At 39.9% G+C, this 21,157-nt stretch overlaps 1 protein-coding gene across 2 annotated transcripts in view; it reads right to left on the reverse strand.

The window, feature by feature from the left end:
• Positions 1-21,157, reverse strand: part of Nell2 (neural EGFL like 2) — a 297,833-nt gene that overhangs the window by 199,791 nt on the left and 76,885 nt on the right. For both annotated transcript variants that reach the window (XM_052748759.1, XM_052748760.1), the window contains exons 5-10: positions 8,035-8,208; positions 7,850-7,946; positions 5,183-5,255; positions 4,928-5,010; positions 3,809-3,937; positions 2,218-2,320 (exon numbers count right to left, since the gene is read on the reverse strand). In XM_052748759.1, coding sequence (XP_052604719.1) covers positions 2,218-2,320; positions 3,809-3,937; positions 4,928-5,010; positions 5,183-5,255; positions 7,850-7,946; positions 8,035-8,208 — 659 coding nt within the window. The remainder of the gene's footprint in view (positions 1-2,217; positions 2,321-3,808; positions 3,938-4,927; positions 5,011-5,182; positions 5,256-7,849; positions 7,947-8,034; positions 8,209-21,157) is intronic.

The raw sequence follows: 21,157 nt of genomic DNA on the forward strand, positions 1-21,157 counted from the left end.
CCTAAAAAAAAAAAAATCCCATTTTTCCTTTAGTACCACACTAGACAGTTTGATTTAATTATTATTATAGACATTCACATAAAGCTTTCTTCTGAAGAGTTTCAGCCCATTTAAGCAATGTCATTACATGGACAGAGAAACTCTTTTGAGAAGATGTAATGGGGCATGAAAAATAATAAAACCCACAAAATACATGTATTCAAGGATTTTAATAATGAAGAGAAATTGCAATTCAGACTGAAGAGCTGGGCGCTCAGTGCTCTCTGTTATTTTAAAATAAAGCATGATTAAGCAGGTGCAGCACAGTGCCCTCAATCAAAGGGCAGCGTCCTGTGCTCTGTCTTCTGCAAAACCACTTCCATTTCAAAAAGCATGAATTCAGGATATTCACACACCATCAACAGAACTTACTGAATATGAGGAACTGCGGTTCATTACAACAACAACTCTACCAGATAACGCACACAGGCTGGGGCTTCGTAGGTTCCCTTTTATTAAACGATGTCCCATGAACCTGCATTATCTTGGGAAGTTACCAGGCGGCATGGGGCGCAGCAGCCCAACCCGTGCCCTTTCAAAGACCCAGTTGAACAGAAAAGTGTTGTCCTCAGGCCTCCCCAGCACTGCCTCCCAGTAGTTCTCCCTCACTAAAGGAAGAAAACAAGCAGGTCCATATTTTTGTAGAGTGAATTGGAAAGAGCTGGCCACATAAAATAGCAAGTACTATAGGCTTTGATCCAGCAACTTCACCTTTAACAATGTGCACTATACTCAAAGCCATAAAAAGTGCATCAAGTTTCTGTATGAATGACACTATATTGCTGCTCATAAGGGGGGGAAGCACCATAGGATTCAAACTTTACAGTGTAATAATATGCAGCAATGTCTAATTGGCATGGGAATGTCTTCGGCATCCATCATTAATAAAGAGGGTCAAGGAAAAGAATGACACCATTCTCAGCATAGAGAAAGCCTGCACAGTCACATGTGAGCGGGCATGAGAAAAACCACTTGGCAAAGCACACAAGAACTAAACCCTAAGAGGGTAAGGGAGAACAAAACATACTTCCCTGTTTTATTTTCTATTTTGAATGTTATGCATGTATTGTTTTTATTAAGATGCTAAAATGTTGTACCCAAACCTTGCTGGCTCCTCTGAACCTTCTTAGCTAGTCAAGTGTGCACGTGTGAAATGAGCTCACAGAAAAATTAAAACAGTGCTGTTACACGAGGCTCCTTGCTGATGTCTCCATGCTGATGTTTATGCACATGGTGTGCGTAGACTTGAGTCGGCTGCACAATGGCAAGGAAGATCTGTACCCACAAGTCCTGAGCTAAAACAGTTGCTGTGCCTTCCCTCACACCACGCCCCCTACATTCCCTCTGTCTCTCTGTCTCCTACCCTTACTCTGTCCTTGTGAATCTCACAGTCTTGTGCTTACACAGCTAATGTGCCACACATTAGTTAACAAGTCAGTGTTCATGTATGTGACTCCTTCGGACCACCACCACCACCGCCAACAACAACAACAAAAGTGCTCTTTTCAGTCACGTCGATGGATTTCTGTGACTGAGTGGATGGTCTTGAGCACATCTACAGATACAAGTGACTCTGAAAGTGTTTCCAGACATCAGAGACAAAGTTCATACACAGTGTGATAAAGGGCAGCAATCGCTCCTCACACAGCAGGGCAAGCGTTTTTGTTGTTGCTGTTCTGTTGGGTTTTGTTTTTTTTTTTATTAAAGTCAACCCCACCACCCCACATACACACACACTGGGTGATACTATATGTAAGTGGGTTCCTGGGTAACAGGAATACTATATGTAAGTTTACTCTCCTGGGTAACAGAGCCATACTTCACCTGCTGACCAAAGTAACTCAAGTCACAGACTCCCTTAATACGAGAAAAAGTGAGCATACACACTTCTTTATCTACTTGGTAAGAATCTGTATTAAGCAGTGTAAATGGTGGGATGCCCCTCCCCAGAGAGTGTCTTCTGCATCTCTCTTACTTCTATCAATATATACAAGAGTCTTCCAAGGAAAATTAAAACCTTCTTCTAGAGTAGAAGCAGGTAAAAATGATCACCAACATAGAACATATATCATTTCTAGAAGTCATTTAACTTGTCCAGCTTAAACAGATCAATACGATATTTTCAATACGGAGCTGTATTTTTCCAAACAGAGTATTGATCAGCAAAGTCATGCTCACGTTTGCATTCCTTGCAGCATTTGCCGTCGACGTACGCGGGAGCCGATTTAAGAGGGCAGTCAGGAACAGGGCAGACCAGAGTCTCACACTGGATGGTCCCGTTCTGAAAAGCAAACAGGATTTAAAGAAATTCCACGGAGGAACTGGATCCTCCTCACAGGCTTTGAAATGCATTTCCTCGAGTCCAATCTGTTCACATAAAATGTCACGGTCCTCTTCAGCAATGCCCATGTCGTGGTCACCCACGGCACTGCCGGCTGCATTTTAACAGTTGAGACTGGCTTCCGGTTTTGCCCAGCAACTGATCTTTACTAAGCAAATCTGCACCTTCTATAGGGAAGCGGAGACGGACACACGCCCACAGGGAACTAGCAAGCTGGGGGCTAGCCTGAACCACATCACTATCCCCGGACGCCTCACACACTAACCACCCATCTAGCTGCTCCGAATTTCCTAGTCAGTGTGCACACCTCACCAACTCACACCCTGCAATGTGACTTAGGTTTCTCATCCTCATTTGGGAAGGCTTCACTATAATTGTACGGTGTTATAATTTTATTACATTGCAATCTTGAATAAAAACCACATTACACAGAGACGCACATATGTGCACACATATACACCTGCTACACGTGGACAAACTCCCAACCAGATGCACACATGTATGTTCACACACACAAAGATGCTCCCAAGTGTGCTTGTACACATGTACAGATACACACACATGTGCATATGCAGAGGTACACACACATCCACACGATGGCATATTCTCTCTCTCTCTCTCTCTCTCTCTCTCTCTCTCTCTCTCTCTCTCTCTCTCTCTCTCTCTCTCTCTCTCTCTCTTTCACAGGCACACAGAGAGAGGGGGAAAATACATTCCCATACAGTTCACTTTGGACCTTCTTTTTACATCTATGATAGTCTGCCATTGAATCAACTGGAAGAGTCTAAAGAAACATTTAAAAAGTTGACTCAAATAGATCTGACTCCTTTACAGAAATTTAGCTTTTTAACAGATGAGTTCATGTGGAATTTGAAAGTTTAAAACCAAACTTGTTCTGAAGCTTTCTTTGAAACATGAATATACTTTTAAAATAATAATGCACTAAAAATAATTTATTACTGAGAATTAAACAGTCACATTCATTTAAACTGTGTAGTATGTATTCTATATTAGCCAACTATTAAAGACTATTTAAAATCTATTATTCAGTCTAGACACAGTATTCAATACCCTATATAATTCAGTTTCTTCATTAATAAAAACACAAAGGAGAATTCCCCAGAAATGTTAAGGGTTACAGGAAAGACTCCCTTGGAAAGAGCCTGGCTAACCTAATTTGAATTGCTAACTTCTTGTATGCCAGATAAGCTTCATAGCATCCTCAAACCATAATCAAACCACTGTTACAGCCAGAGAGTGTCTTTAATAATGTAACACACAGTTCTTCAGAAGTGACCAGGTTTGCTGGCATTTTAGTGTTGCATTTAGAGAAAACAGGTCTTGAAATTTTCATGATTACATTGTCTTAATAAATATTTAAACAGTGGGGTCATCTGAGTCCCCAGAGAATATGAATAGAAGGCATACCAGGCATGTGCATTTCTTACAGCCATCTGTCCAGGACTCAAACTCTCGGTAGGTGGTTCCCTTCATGGTGCATGTCCGCTCACAATAGCACTGATCCAGCCTGTTCATTCGCTGTTCAGCCCTAGACAACTATGGCACAAAGACAGGGCTCACCATTACAGCCACTTGGAAATGCAGAGCACTCTAGCAGGCATCTAATTGTGTTAAATGAACAGCAATAACAATGGGCTGTGCCCACCATTGATTATTGTAAGTATATTAAGCCATCACAAATTATTATATGTATATCAAGCCTGTAAATTCTTAAAGAAGCATTTCCCAATACTTTATGTATGAAAAGTTTACCTTTAAAACAAAAAAATTGAGGCTAATTAAGAATAACACCATGCACAATGCAAGGAAGAACTTTTCATTTTTAAAAAGCATTTAATTCCAATGATATGTTTACTCAAGTAAAAAAAATTGGAATTTACACCATATAAATAACAAACTGCATACACACACAGACTTCAGAAAATCCTTCAGTACTATGCAAACTTTGCAATTTGGTAAACTTGTCAGTCACTTTGGGATGGGCTTCAGACTTTAGTGAAGGAAACTACAATTACAGCATAACAGCTAAAAACTGTTCTGGAACCATTTCCTTGGCCCAAATATGGTGTCCATACTCTTTACATTGTCTTTCCACATTCTTGCTTATAATGAATAATAATAATAATAATAATAATAATAATAATAATAATAAATATATAATAAAAATAATTATAATAGAAAAATAAATAATAGAAAATAATTATAAATAACAGTATTATTATGTAATACGAAGAAATAAATAAAAACTAGGCAATGATAGATCTTGCAGCAGTAAAGCAGAGTATAAAACAGGTATTCTGTTCCATTCCTGATTTACTGAGCCATTTGTTATACAGATGGCTAGGATTTAAATATTTATAAACCTTAATAAACATTATAATCTTTTTCCTTGAGCAAAACTTCCAATTCAGTCCCAGTAAATTGTATGAAGAATGTCTCAAAGATGAAAATCTATAGTGATAAAAGGAGCTATTGAAAGTCACATGATTGTGGAGCATTCTCAGTGTATTTCTGAGTCATTTTTACCTTGGCTGATGTCTTGGATAAAATATCCTGCAGCTCCATGATTTTCTGTACAAGTCCATGGAAGTCGTTGCATGTTGGACAGGCTGCAATTACAAAGGGCACATTGATCAAGCTGTACTCATAAGGGGTTCAATCTGATTAAGTCTGCGCTGACAGCCAGTATGTGTGAACTCCAATCCCAAACTGGCATTCTGGACAAAATGAAGCAAGAGGCACACTTTCATCCAACATACAGTGCAGGACTAACAGACTTACTTCGATTAAGATCCGGGCACTGAGCAATGAACCCCTGGGGCATGACAAGTATTTGCACATCTTGCATTATTCCCTATGTATGAAAAAAATGAAAAAAAGCATTATTTTCATTTACCTAAATTATGCTCAATAGTCAAGTTCGTGAGGAAAAATATTAAAGAACAGATCTACCCAAACCCCTTGATCTAGAACCTTCCTGGGCATATTCCTAACCAGCCCATGCCAGGGAAGGAAATTCATCAGGCAAAACAGAGAATTAGCTAGTTAGCTTCTCCTTGGTAATGTTTTTAAAGATTAAATGTCAAGATTCCAGGATGTGGCCACAGTCTTAGTGTTTTGAGAACTCATTTTTAGCTCACCACAGAAGCAGTGCTTCCAAGTGACCTTTAACAATCAACCTAAGAATGACTTTGGGCTTTGTCCCCACAGACCTGAGAAAAGTTTCGCGTTGACAATGATCAGAAGGAAAAGGGTGGATGAACCGAGTCAAGAAAGCTATGCCCACTTGAACATTTCTCATTTTTTCACTGAGATTTTATTTTTTTTTAAAGCTGATCTCGCAAATCAGAAAGGATGGTGGATTTAGTAAGCAGGTAAAACAAGGCTTATTTTAGAGCACTTAGGGACACAGAAAGTTCAGCATGCAGCTATTTAAATGCCAGCTGCAAATGGCCCACTGTACACAGGACATTTTGCATTCACAGGCATCCTCAGCCACTACACAGCTTGATGGGCTCAAAGCACGGCCAGTGGTAACAGAAACAACCTCATCTAACATATCCCAGCCTTCCCTCTTCCCCACCACCCCATCTCTCATCAGCTTCATGTACTTTTATTGTATTTAACTTTACCCTCCTGAAAAATGCAAAGCAGAAAGTCTAGTCATGAGGACTACACCAGTATGTTATGAAGAGTATAACATCCTTATAAAGATTTACGACCCAAATTGTGATCTGTGTTTCTTCTATGTATTTACTGCGATTAGCAGTGTGTGTCAACGTGAGTGACAACATTTTAGTATACAGTGTGGCGGTTACTAGATCTGTTCTTGATTTTGGATTAGGGAAGTAGTTTGGGTGATGCTATGGCTGGGCAGAAACAACGTGAAAATTCAGACTGGTGTGTACAGCATGTACTGCACACCTCTAATGCGCACTGTTCTTGGACCACAATAGAGACAGCAAGTCACATAGCTATACAAATAATTGATGTGTGGGGACTGTGAGGCCACAGCTGAGCTCCAAGATGGCCATAATTAAATAGAGAGAGATTTGGAACTCTCAGCATGCATCTGTCATCCCTTGCATGGGAAAGGGGCATTGATTCTTAGGGTTTTAAAGGAGTGGAATCAATTCCCCACATCTGTCACCCACTAACATCTGGCTTTGGGCAGGTTACTTCACCTTTCAGGATAGGTTGATGCACATTTATAAGGAGAAAAGACCCTTGTCATCATTTTCAAAGTGAGGGATTAAATGGAATAGTTTAGTCAAACCATCTGGTTTCCAGAGAATGGGTAATGTCAAGTAAGTGTTGGAACATTATGTACTGGGCTTAGAATCTTGAACTGACTGGTGCCTCCCTGCTCACTAAGTCCACCGGTTGGACATCCTTCTCATTCTCTTTTTTTTTTTCAGAGCTGAGGATCGAACCCAGGGCCTTGCGCTTGCTAGGCAAGCACTCTACCACTGAGCTAAATCCCCAACCCCTCATTCTCTAATTTAATAATGGTCACAGCCCTGGGGAAATGCTCACACAACAGGCAGCAGGCAACCATTTCCCTGGCCTTTATTTATTTATCCTCAAGACTTCCAGGCATTCAGTTGGGATACCATTTGATCCTCTCCAGTGAGGAAATACAGAATGCTTCTAAGTTCTCACTAGAGATAAATTTTGACTGCTTTCTGTTTTAAGGGATTGGTGCACAAGGAAACTGTGAGTAACGTTTCTAACCCTGGGTTACTAATGTCTCTGTAAAAGCATCATCACGGGTGACATTTCAGTGGCAGAATGTTTATTTCTATGTTAAAATTTTCTATTTTTACGCCGGGCGGTGGTGGCGCACGCCTTTAATCCCAGCACTTGGGAGGCAGAGGCAGGTGGATCTTTGTGAGTTCGAGACCAGCCTGGTCTACAGAGCGAGATCCAGGAAAGGCGCAAAGCTACACAGAGAAACTCTGTCTCGAAAAAAAAACAAAAAAACAAAACAAATTTTCTATTTTTACTATTTTGAATTCTTAATTTCAAGAATGTCATAATGATCACTAGTTACGACCTGATTGTCATCTGTGCAATATATAAAGATCAAATGCAAATGGGTAGTGATTTTTACCAGTTTAAGAATGTTCTAGGATGGGGCTGGAAAGATGGTTCAGTGTTAAGAGCACTGTTCTTTCAGAGGACCTGGACTCAGTTCCCAGCACCCATATGGCAGCTCACAACCATCTGTAACTACAAGTGATCTGATTCTCCCATGCAGACATAAATAAAAATAATAAATCATTAAAAATGCTCTAAGGAACAGAAATAGAAAACAAACAGAAACACATACAAAAAAACACAAACAGAATTGTTGTTTCATGCTATAAAAAGTGAAACGTACTTTTGCAAACTCATTAGAATTTATTTCCATTTCTAATTCATGCTCAGATTTGAGCCAAAAGATACCTTAAAATATCCATGTGCGTTATTTCTCTGTCCCAACCAAAATGTGGTGCCCACAGGAAAGTCTGTGGAGGGCATTTCCACCACTCGTTCATAGATTCTGAAAGACAGAATATCAGAGAAAGGCCATGAGCACACAGGGATCTCTTAGAGTCTTCCAATTCTTGAAATGAGAATGATTCGCTTACTTATTGCAGTCGACGTGTAAAATTAAATGGGAGGCACTGATGGCTAAGGAGAGCTTGTGCCACTTGGCATCAGCCAAAATATAAGGAAACACTTCCGTGTGAGGACGGTGAGTGCCGGAGCGGTAATGCAGTCTGATCTCATTCCGATGGCCACTGCTTTCCAGTTCCAGGTACCTTCACAGAGAAGAGCCACAGGGGACACATCAAAGGTAAAGTCCAACAATGACTACGTTAGCTGCTGTCTCCAGAAAGCTGGAGTAGGCACACAGGTTCTATTCTCCCTACAAATACAACCAGACATTCCAAGTAAGAAGCACAACGAACAGCAGGAGATAGTAGAGCATATGTGATATGAAAGGACGGGGGAGAACACTGTGAGCTAAAGGTTTAAGTGGGAAAGGGCTGGGGCTGGGGGGAAGGAGCGGGAAGGAGGGGGAAGGAGAAGGAAGGAGGAGAAAGAAGGGGGAAGAAGGGGGGCTGGGGGGAGGAGAGAAGAAGTATGTTGACTAAAACTAAGGCCACAGTGAGAAGCTCTATGAAAACCCATTAGTTTGTAATTTAATATATACACATTATATATTAGATATATAATCTAACATGTGTATATGCATGCATGTATATAGGTATGTATAAACAGAAGTAACCCCACATTTGTGAGCAATGCCGCTCCCAGAAGACATGGGTTGTTGACTGAAAATCTCAGTGGGAAGTACAGGTTACCTTCCCACAAGTTATTGGTCAGGGAGGCCCTAGAGACACCCGAAACAACACCAGCCATGCCATTGCTTTTGGTTACCCACCATAACTAGACAGCAAGACCCTATTGCTGAAGTCACCACACACTATTTTGTTTCAGGACATAGAGAAATCGATGCTGAACTGATGGGGAAAATCTCCCTACTGTCTAGATTTCATAGTACAAGAAGGTTCCATGCAGGTTTGTGAGTAAGAAAAGACATCAATGTTATCATCCAGTGCTAGACTCTGACTGCTGCTGTACTCATCTGTCAGGCAAGTGTGCCTACTGTGTACTAGCGACAGGACTGTCGATGGGAGTGACCAACTGTTCTCTTGATTGGATTTGAGGCTTGTACCACAGAGGTAATTCATGCCTTATGCTATTAACATGGTCAAAAGTCATGGCTATGAAATTCATACGCCATAGGGGGGGAAATGATGTTGTTTTACTAAATGATCATGCCTTCTAAATATTTATGTTTGCATCCACAGAGTCGTGTTGCTCTCAGCCTTGGTCGGAGAAGCCTCTAAGTGACAGTAGGTAGTGATTAATGTAGTGATGTGGACTGTGCAAGGTGCTGAAGATAGCGACTGTGAGTGTGCTCAGCTGTAGGAAGACAACCACACCACACCACCGCCACCACCACCCCAAGGCTCGGGGAGAATCACAGAGGAGTGATAGAAAGAACACGAGAACTGAAGAACGAGCAGGACTGCTGTGAAATTCTGTCTTCTGACCGTGACACACATGGACTCACAGGAGCTGTTACTGCCTTACACAAGATCTGTGCAAGACCAAGCCAGTAAAAATACCAGAATTTAGAAGGATGACATCTCATGGTTTGCCAGCCTAGACAAAGAACTATAGGCAGCTAATGACTGCTGAGAGACGGAGAAACGACCTCTTCCAAAGATGAGCCCCCTAACTGGTTATCCAACACAGAGTGATTAGTCCATCCCGAAATCACATACACACAAGCAACAAAAAATAGACGCAGAAGGCTGTATTATATATTTATACATATATACAAATATAGCAATAATAAACAAAGAAAAGGAGATGTCAATTTGAGAGGGAGTGAAGGGCTAAAAGAAAAGCTAGCTAGAGGGGGGAAAGGTAAGGGGGAAAAGTGATTAAAATTATATTTTAATTTTAAAAAATTCTAGCATGGAAGGGGTGCTCCAGAGGCTTCACACCTACCTGAGAACTATTGTGAATTGATGGCTGCTGTGAAAGAGGGAGTCAGTTATCTTTAGGACTGTGGTCATTGTAGGTTTCCGACACTCCAGTGAATGACCCCACACCCAGGCACATATGGCGGCACTCATTGGACTCAGTGGATGAATTAAAAAGAAATAAATGAGCCGGGCGGTGGTGGAGCACACCTTTAATCTCAGCACTCGGGAGGCAGAGGCAGGCAGATCTCTGTGAGTTCGAGGCCAGCCTGGTCTACAGAGGGAGTTCCAGGAAAGGCGCAAAGCTACACAGAGAAACTCTGTCTCGAAAAACCAAAAAAAAAGAAAGAAATGAAAAGAAAAGGAGGAAGTTAGGAGAGAGATGTGATGGAGAGTCTTGTAGGGCGACTGAGAGTGAGAGAGGAGTGGATATGATCACAAAGCACTGTGTACATGCATGAAATTTTCAAAGAATAAATAAAAATTTAAAAACCAGTAAGAAGAAAGAAGAAGAGGAGAAAACATTAAATTGGTTATCCAAAAGCCACAAACTGATGGTTACTTTTACAATTTAGTTTTAATTGATATTGTAATAAATTTATAAATTTGTGATATAATGTTTATTTTAATGAATGTTAAAAAGGTAATTTGAACAATTAGCATACTCACCACATAAAACATTTATCATTTTTTATGGGGATAACATTCACAATCATTTCTTCTAGTGGTTTTTAAACATACAGTAAAGTATTAACAATCATTTACTGTATTTTAGAGTACTAAAAGTTATTCTTATTTAACTCTAATTTTCCAGCTATCAACCAACTTCTCTCCACTCTCCCTTCTCTCGTACACTTTCATTCTCTGGTAACACTTATTCTGCTTTATACTTCTAAGGGGTCAACAGTTTTAGCTTCCACTTTTGAGAGAGAATATATATCAGTTGTCTTTTTATACCTGGGTTTATTGCATGTACTGCAGTATATTCCAGATACATCAAATGACTAAATTTCATTATTTTATGACTACTTTTTCTTACCATTCAGTTAAGCTGATTCCATATCTTGCAAATATAAATACTGCTGCAGAAGCCATGGAAGTGAAAACAGCCTTCACACACCAAGTCCCTCCTCTTTGGATATGTACTCAATAATACGGTGGGATGTTTTCAGGAATATCATATGGTTTTCCATGGCAGATAAATTATTTTTCACTCTCACTAAGGGTGTATGGGTTCCCTTTTCTACATATCCTCAGCAGTATCTGTTATCTTTTGAAAAAGAACCACACCTCATGGCTAAACATTTTTAAGATGGTAATTTTATGTGTACACTTTACCTCATCATGTAACAACAAATGCTCATTACTTTATCAATTCAACCAGTTAGTTCTTTAAGGATAGAAAAGCATTTGCTTTTTAAAAATAATTAACATCTGCAAACACACCACACACTTCTATATACCTGGTAATTCTCAACATATTGAGACAAGAGCCTCACTGCTGCAATCAGGCACCCTCCTCTACACAGTAGTAGAAATGCTACTTACATTGAAGTCCTACATTTGAAAACAGTGACAGCTCACTGATGGTAAAGAAGACAGCATCCACCCCAGACGACAAACTCTTAGTCACAGGGGCGGCAGCAAGTGGTTATACACACAGGCCTTGAACTCACAGCTCGACCCTTGTCCCTCACTGCTGCCTATGACCTGACAGATGGCCTGACCTCTCCCTGCTTCCACTTTCTCATGTATACGATGAAGATGCAACATCATATACACACAAAGTAGGAAACAGTCAGCGGTGTTAATGCTTCACCGGTCAATACGTTTATAAAGGCTACCTTAAGCCAGCTCTGGAAATAACAAGCAAACTAAACACATTTTAAAACATTTTAAATTTTATTTTTGAGATCATATAATTACATCATTTCTCTCTTCCTTTCCCTCCCTCCAAACTCTCCAATAAACCACCTCCTTGCTTTCTCTCAAATCCATGGCCTCTTTGTTTTAGTAATTGTTGCGTGTGTGCGCGCGCGCGTACACACACACACACACACACACACATATATATATATATATATATATATATATATATATATATATACCAAAATTATAACCTGCTCAGTCTGTATAATGCTACTCATATGTATGTTTTCAGGGCTGACCATTTGGTACCAGATAACTAATTGGTGTGCTCTTCCTCAGAGAAGACTCTTTCATGCAGATTTCAGGAGACCAAAGCTAGGAACAAAACAGGGGAATAATCCACTCACAGAAAAGGGGACCACAGTGGTAGGAAGGGAGCTGTAGCAAAGTCGGTAAAGTATAAAATCTAAAAAGGAATGCAGTGGTCTGACAGAGGCACAAGCATTGTGAGTGTGGCGGCATTGGTCATCCCATGTGGGAAGCTATGTACCCAGCTGCGTCCAGCCATTCTCTCAGATGCCAGAGATCTGAAAAGAGGAAGGATTGTGCACATTGACTGGCATCCCTTATAAAAACCACATTGACCCTAGTCATGTTAGTCTGTTTGTTTTTTATGGTACTCAGTCATCAGCAAGGCAGAATAATTCAGAAATTTAAGAGACCACGTAATGTTAATTTTGTCTCCACTGTACTAAGTGTGGCAATGGAAAAGTTAAAATTCTCTTAAACTTCACGCTCCTTCCCTATCAAGTGGGGACAATGTGAGTGGAAATCTCACACAATTGTTAACAGAATTAAATTAAATATGATCCAATATGCATATTGTGTGGTTCTGAACAAGGAATAAACACTTTGCACACATCGGTGTGATGATTTACAGTTCCTATGGGGTGGTGATGCTTTCTATGGAAACACCATGAAAATTTCACACTGGATTGTATCTTGAGTAAATGTGAATCTCTGGGACATAAAGTACTTTAATAAGAATCTACCCAAATAATGATACTGCAGTTTCATCTATGATATTCCATCAAAACAGCCATCCAGATGGCGTGAATGCATCCAGAGACTTACAACTGACGGCTTCTGAGGAACTTCATTGTTAATAAAAATACCTTTCTCACATGAAAGCACAAAGAAAAGAGGTTTTTACACAATAATAAGCTGTTAGTTTAATTACTTTTGAAAATATCTTCATGGGCTGTACTGAGAATGTGGCCTTGAACAAGACAAGCAACGCTGAAGCTTAGAGAACCTCAGCAACAAATACATAATGAAAGAGAAGGTTTGTCATGCCACAGTCAATGAGGACAGGACACTGGAGGTCTTGCTGGAAAAAGTTTCATGAGTAAGATATCCAGGTGTCATAGCTACATCACCAAGAGAAAAGATCAGTAGCAATTGCAATTAATTCACAAATGAAGCCCCGGCATCCAACATCCTGGCTTTAGTATCAACCCCTCCATCATATAAGACAGCTACACACTAAATAAAGGGGATGTATTACTATTTATGGGGCCAACAAGACAGAATAATTCTAGGACTGGAGGGAGTGGAGGAAGCTCTGAAGAGGAGTGAGGTCCTGAGTGACTGTGTGCTGTTGACATGGGCACAACCATGTCAAGGACCCTACCACCTCAGGCTCAGAGGGTGGCAAGGCCTTCCGTGGGTCCAAGCAGGAGTATGTCCAAAAAATATTCCCCCAAAAAATTTGCAGGGATGACCACACACATGTAGGATTCCAGCTGCTATAGAAAAGGGTAGCAGCTGTTTGATACATCAAACATACGAAGAGAAAGTAGAGGTGGGCTGGGGGAGCCACGGGAACTATCAGGAGAGGGTAGGCCAGAAAGGAGGTCGGTTGGTATGGAGCTAATATGTTCCAAGTACATGATTTCTTATATTAAAATGTCTTTATGGAGCCTATGGTATGTTTAATTGACACATGTCAATAACAAAAGTTGGGAAGCAGAGGGAGCAACTGCTTGAGATGAGAGTAAGCCCTCTTGTGTGCCTCTACTAAGCTGTGACTAAGAGCAAGGCAGAAGAAACCAGACGACATGGAGACAATAGCTTCAGGGAAGTTCAGCAGGGCGAGCCTGTTCTGAAGGATGGACATAGAGTGAGCTCACTGTTGTAAGAATGGGAAAGATACTGGGAAACCAACTACACTGGTGCTCTGAAAACACATGGACACAGGTGTGTAAAATATGGCTTGTGAAGTATACAAGGGGGTCACAAATTTGATGAAGTGCATCTGTGACTCCAAGCTAAATATTTATGCCTTATAGGAAGAAAAGGCAGGAGAAAAGGTAAATGACTAGTTGCAAAGCACTTGATGTGCATACTTACATGAGCATGCACACACACACATGCACACACATACACATGTGCACACAAATAAACATGCATACACATACACACATACCTCCACAATCTTTTGAGCTACAATAATGTTAGAATTAACTTCATAAAGTATACAAAGCAGGAGGAAGAACAGGACTACTTGTCTTATTGTTGTAATAAACACCATGACTAAAGCAGCTTAGGGAGGAAAGGGTTTATTTGGCTTACACTTCCACATCACTGCTCATCACTGATGGAAGTCAGGACAGGAACTCAAACAGGGCAAGAATCTGGAGACAGGAGCTGATGCAGAGGCCACGGAGGGGTGTTCTTACTAGGCTGCTCCACCTGCTTTCTTTCTTATACAATCCAGGATGACCAGCCCAGGAGTGGCCCTACCCATGATGGGCTATGTCCTCCCATATCAATCACCAAGTAAGAAAATGTCCTACAGGCTTGCCTACAGCTCAACCTTATGGAGGCATTTTCTCAATTGACATCAAGTTGACAGAAAACTAGTCAGTATACTAATAATGGTCTTGTTGGCTGGGCTTGGTGTTACACTGAGGTGGTATTGTGTTCCCCAAAATATTGTGCACCCTAATAAAATTATCTGGGGTCAGAGACAGAACAGCCACTAGATACAAAGGCTAGAAAATGGTGGCACTCACACCTTTAATCCTAGCATTCCAGAGGCAGAAATCCCTCTGGATCTCTGTGAGTTCAAGGCCACATTGGAAACGGCCAGGCGTGGTAACAAGAGCCTTTAGTCCCAGAAAGCGAGCCTTTAATCCCAGGGAGTGGTGGTAGAAAGCAAAAAGGTATATAAGGCGTGAGGACCAGAAACTAGAAGAATTTGGCCTGGTTAAGCTTTTAGCTGATTAAGCTTCAGGCTTCTAGCAGCAGTTCAGCTGAGAGCCATTGGGATGAGGACACAGAAGCTTTCAGTCTGAGGAAACAAGACCAGCTGAGAAGTTGGCCAGGTGAGGTTAGCTGTGGCTTGTTCTGTCTCTCTGATCTTCCAGTATTCACCCCAATAACTGGCCTCAGTTATTTTATTAATAAGAACTTTTAAGATTCATGCTACAGTACACACCTTTAATCCCAGTACTATGTAGAGCAGTGGTTCTCAACCTTCCTAATGCTGTGACCCTTTGATACAGTTCCTCATGTTGTGATGACTCCAACCATAAAATTTTCATTTCTACTTTATAACTATAATTTTACTGCTGTTATGAATCATAATGTAAATATTTGTGTTTTCCAATAGTTTTAGGTGACCCCTGAGAAAGGGTCATTTGACTACAAAGATGTGACCACCCACAGGTTGAAAACTATTGATGTAGAGACAGGCAGAAGATATCTGTGAGTTCAAGGCCAGTCTGACCCACATAGTGAGTTCCTAGGCAGCCAGGGCTACATAGAGCAATCTTGTCCCAAAACAAAACAAATAAAAAAGGATTATTAATGGACTCCTTAGGAGGAAAATACCAACACTTAGATTTTTATATGTGTTATTTATTGTCTTTCCATTTGATCATAAATTACCCTTCCATGTCAATGAAAATAGAGTGGTATCCTTTTTAAGGGGTGCATGGTATTTCATAATATAGCCATACCATAATTTTTTAAAAGATTTATTTATTCATATATTTTGTGTATACACCAGAAGAAGGAATCTGATCCTACTGCAGATAGTTGTAAGCTACCATGTGGTGGCTGGGAATTGAACTCAGGACCTCTGCAAGAGCAGTCAAGTGCACTTAATCACTGAGCCCACTGAGACATCTCTCCAGACCTAGCCATACTACAATTTAAACTCTAATTTCTTATTAATGTTTCCAATTTTTATTCTCTATAAAAGTGCTTCAATACATGTTTCTCTATGCACTTATACAATTATCATCTTGGAATAAATTATCAAAAATTAAATTGCTAGTTCAAATGTCATACTCATTTCAAGGGATTCATTATATTCACTCCCTCATTAATTCATCCAACAATTTTTATTTGCTATTTTTTTAGAGATCAGCTGTAGTCACTGAAAATACAGAAGCAAACTAAGGGCATGAAAAGAGACATATCAAGGTATATTAAAATAAATAAGGACATTTTATGAAATAAATAGGTTGCATGGTGCTTTTTTTTTCTTCAAAATCAAAAAAAAGTGAGACAGGGAAGGAAAAATATGTAGAAGTGACACAGGAAACCCAGGTGAAGTCATGCAAAGAAAGTGACATCTGGTGAAATCCTGGAGAGCAGTGACCCTGGGAGAGTAGGAAGCTTCATGAGCTCAAGGAACAATAAATAATCCAGTGTAAGAGGTCAGGCAGAAAGGTAGAGGATGGCACGGAGACAGGCCACGCAGGGAACAGCCTAATACAATGACTGTACACAGCCTTGAGTTCTTGGGAGCAAGTAGCTGCATTGTTGGTACATCGCAGAGATGGTGAGAGCTGGGGCTTCATTCTAGGGCTTTCTTATGCCAGGAAAGGTAAGAAGAATGGACGAACTCTGTAGACATTAGAAAGGGAGAACAATAGAGAGGTTTTTTTTTCAGGATTAATATGCAAGAGAAACAAAGGTGAATAAGGAAAACTGGCATGGTTTTTAGTCTGCGCACTGAAAAGCAAATGGCTGCCCTTCAGAAATGGGAAAGATTTGAGTAAGTTTGCCCAAAGTGATGATCCCAGGTTCTGACTTGCACAGCTACGTAATTCAAAGATCCAAGGGAAGATGAGGAGCTCACTGGATATGTATGTCTCAAGTGCAATGACATCATCTCATTAACTCACTTCTGGTAGGTCCACTTCTAGATTTTCCATTATGTTTATCCATATTTTTCTAAAACAATCTCTTCAAATTTCTTCAAGTTCCTGTCATGTCAGTTTCTTCAATCTCTTTCTCCAAAGAGCCATCCATCTCTTTCACTGTTCCTTTGTGTTGTGATTTTAGACTTGACTTCATCAATTTTGCTCTAATCTTTGTTATTTATTTCCTTCCACTAATTTTGGTCATGATATGGTATTGTCTTTATTAAGTTATATATTTGAGAGCTTTCTACATTTTTATGCGGACATTCATTGCAAAAACATCGCCCAATTGGCAGGACGAGTTCTGCTCAGGAAAGGAAACAGCCAGAATGTGAGCAGTGAAGCCAGGGTAGAGGGAATCGCCAGCCTAGCGAAGTGCCACTCAGAGTTCAATAGGATGGAGACTCAGAATTGAGAACAGGGACATCATGATGACTTCAAGTGAAGCAGTAAAGCTGTGCCTGAGTGGAGTGAACCCAGTAAAAAGCAAGAGGGGGCACAAGGGGGCAGCTAAAAGAGACGAATGTGACATCAACAGGAAGATTGAGTTTTATTGCTTTGAAAATATTTATACACTGAAAACATACACCAGAGACGAGACAAAACCAAAACACTAGAAAAGATGTATAGTCCTGCTGCAGTGTCCTTGAAACAGGACGGGATCTGCAATACAGCTGCAGAGGCGGCCTTTGTTAGGGTCATGGACAGGGAAGGCAAATAAAGCCTCCGAGAAGACAAAAAGACACACACGGTTACAGTCAGCAGTGGGAGCAGCTTCGGAAACTCTCTTTTGATTTCTTTTAGGGCTCAATTCGTCCTCTAAGTGAGGACACATGGGTTAGCAGTACAGAAGCGAAGATGTGAAACATTTGTCTGGGCTGAGAGAGCAAATGGACTAAAGGGTAAAATGGAAAGGATGCGTTTGCAAGCAGTCAGATGATGCATTAAGACTGCTCAGTACAGGTCAGCCACAAGGGTACAACCGAGGCAAAGAGATGGGTCGATAGTGTAGGGATGGCCAAACAAGTACTAAATTCATGGCCAATTCTTTGAGTACATGTGGGTGGGTAAAGTGGATTCAAGGTCCCACGGCAAATGCAGGGAGTTCCACTGCAACATTGGTCACTGACTTCATTGTCTACTAAAGTGACCCACACATGTAACTCTCAATGGCTCTCCTGCTTTTCACACAAGTTACTAGATCCAATCCTTTCAGTACATCTTTTGGCTTACTCATAACACAGTTTTACTGATAATTATTATAGATGCATTGATGGGCAGTATTAAAAAATCACAAATATTGGAATATGAACATTCATATTCATGTTCATAAGAAGCCATGCTACAATATTCTATCTTCTAATATATCTCTGGAATTCATCTTATAGCATTTTAGTGAAAATGTTAGTATCGCTCTTCCTACTGGGCACTGTCTTGTGACTGAGTACGTATGTGTACATATGTGATGTGCACACATGCATGTACATGTGCTCACATTTAGGAATCAGGATTGAGACGGCCTTCAAATGCAAATGAGAAGCTGTCATATTTTCCACACCCTGGAACAAATTTCACAAATGTTTGTTCCTTAGAGATCTGAAAAACCTCACACTGAAAAGACAGTGAAGTTAGGGTCTGAGGACTTCAGGTTTCAAATGCAAAGGGATCAAACACTGACAGTTTTCCTGTTTCCACCATTCCTCCTAATTTTCTGCATTGTCTGCTACTTGGTATTCTAATTATGTCATATAGAAAATCATTTGTTACATCCAAATTATCTAGAGTAATAACACAAAGTTATACATCGGTATTATTTATGTTTTAATCAGCATTGTTCCTATTTGTTGTGTTATTTAGTTTTATTGGTGGAATCTAGCTTTGAAGACTGAGCAGCTCCCAGGTCCCAGCCACTGTGGCAGGCAGGAGGCCACTATTTTAAAGTGAGCCAGCCTAGTGGATACTTTTTGTAACATATACACTGTGTCCATTCGGTTTCTCCAGAATCCCTCATAATGCACTTGTTATTAATATCTTCAGGTTTGTTTTTCTGTCTCCTTAGCTCAATTTTGGTAGTAGGTCCACTTCTAGATTTTCCATTATATTTATCCACATTTTTCTAAAACAGTCTCTTCAAATTTCTTCAAGTTCCTGTCATGTCGGTTTCTTCCGTCTCTTCGTCCAAAGAGCCATCCATCTCTTTCACTGTTCCTTTGTGTTGTGATTTTAGACTTGATTTCATTAATTTTGCTCTGATCTTTGTTATTTATTTCATCCTGTTGATTTTGGTTATGATATGTTCTTGTTTATATTAGGTTATATATTTGAAAGCTTCCTGCATTTTTATGTGGGCATTCATTGCTAAAACATCTTTAGCATTTCTTTTGCTGTTATCCCAAATGTTTAGAGATTCTCTTCTTCCATTTTCATTTTTTAAGAATATTTAAAATTTTCCCTTCCAATTTGAAAAAGATTCACTGCTTGCTTAAAAGTTCAGTTTCCACATATTTATAAACTGTCTAAATCTTGCTGTTTCATCCCACTGTGATTAAAAAAAAGATTGTGGATATAATTTCTATTTTTTTTAGTTCATTAAGAATTGTTTTTTGTCATAGTATACTCTCCTTTCTAGAGAAAATTCCATGTGCTAATTAAAAGAATGTGTATTCTGCAGCCTTTGGATGGAATGTTCTACAGACAACTGAAGTCCTTCAATCTATAAATGATAGTGTAAACATCATGTCTATTGATGTTTTTGTTTGGGTGGTCGGTCCAATAGTGAGGAGTGCAGCATCAAAATCCCCCCATTGCTGGACTGGAGCCCATTTTTCCTTTATGTCTAATGGTGTCCTGTACAATTGGTAGCTCCAACATTAGGTACAAAGACATCTATAAATGTTATATTTTTTGATGAATTTATCCCTTGATATCATGCAGTTACTTTCTCTGTCTCATCTTATTTTTTATTTTAATATCTGTTTTATCAGATACCAGTGCACCTGCATTTGCTCATTTCAAATTCTATTGGATCGAAATATCACTGTCACCCTTCAACCCGAATGTGCATCTCTTCTGATGATGTGGCTTTCTTGTAGGGAGCATATTATTGGCCCTTTCCTTTTGGGATTCATTTAGCCAACTTGTACTTTTTAATTGTCGAGCGAAACCATCTCAACTTAGTTATATCATTCAGAAAGTATGCCCTTACATATGTCATTTTGATTCTCAACTAGTTGTTCTGAACAGTTTTTGTTTATTTTGCTCCTATCATCTTCTCTGTGATGGTTTACTATATTGATGATGTTGGATTGTTTTTCTCCTCTAGTGAAATTTATACATTCATATGTTATCATAATGTTACTTTCATTTCTTCTACTTGCCAGCATAGGACTCCCTCAAGCATCTTTTGTATGGCTGGAAGGCTGATCATAAATTCCCTTAGTTTTTTTCTTCCCTTGGAAAGTCATTACTTCTTTAATTTTGAAGGGTAGCCTTGCTGGAAATAGAAACCTGAGCTGGTGCTAAATTTCTTTCAGGATTTGAGACCCATCATTCCTGGCCTTGAGGGGTACCTGCTAGAAACATTTGTTCTTAGTCTAGGAGGACTGGCCTTAAACATGACAGTGGCTTTCTCTTGAAGATTTTAAAATGTGTCTTTGTCTCACGCTTTCAACAGTTTTACTCTAGGGTAACAGGGTGAGGATTCCTTCTTACCCTGTCTATTTGCACTTCTATAGACCTCTTGTACCTGGATGCCCAGCCCTTTCCCGATACTGGGGAAGTTTTCTTCTATGACTTCATTTAACAGGCCTTCACCTCACAGTTCACGGCTTCCCTTTGGATAAGCTAATGATGAAGACATTTTCAGTGGCATCCCGAAGGTCTTCAATGTTCTCCTCACTGTTTTTTCTTTAGGTCTCTATGAAAGCGATATCCTTAAAAAAAAAAAACCCTTTCTTTGGGCCCTGATATTCTTTTTCTTCTTTAGTATAAACTAACCTTGAAGCTCCCAAATGAACTTTTTAAAACCTGTCTTCCTGAGCTCCTCATTTCTAAATTTTTATCTCCTGTGCTGGGGATGTAGCTCAACTGTAGAGTCCTTGCCCAGAATACAGGAGGCCTTA

This window comes from Peromyscus californicus, unplaced genomic scaffold (assembly GCF_007827085.1).
Source record: "Peromyscus californicus insignis strain IS unplaced genomic scaffold, ASM782708v3 Scaffold_20__1_contigs__length_68692818, whole genome shotgun sequence".
Lineage (NCBI taxonomy): Eukaryota > Metazoa > Chordata > Mammalia > Rodentia > Cricetidae > Peromyscus > Peromyscus californicus.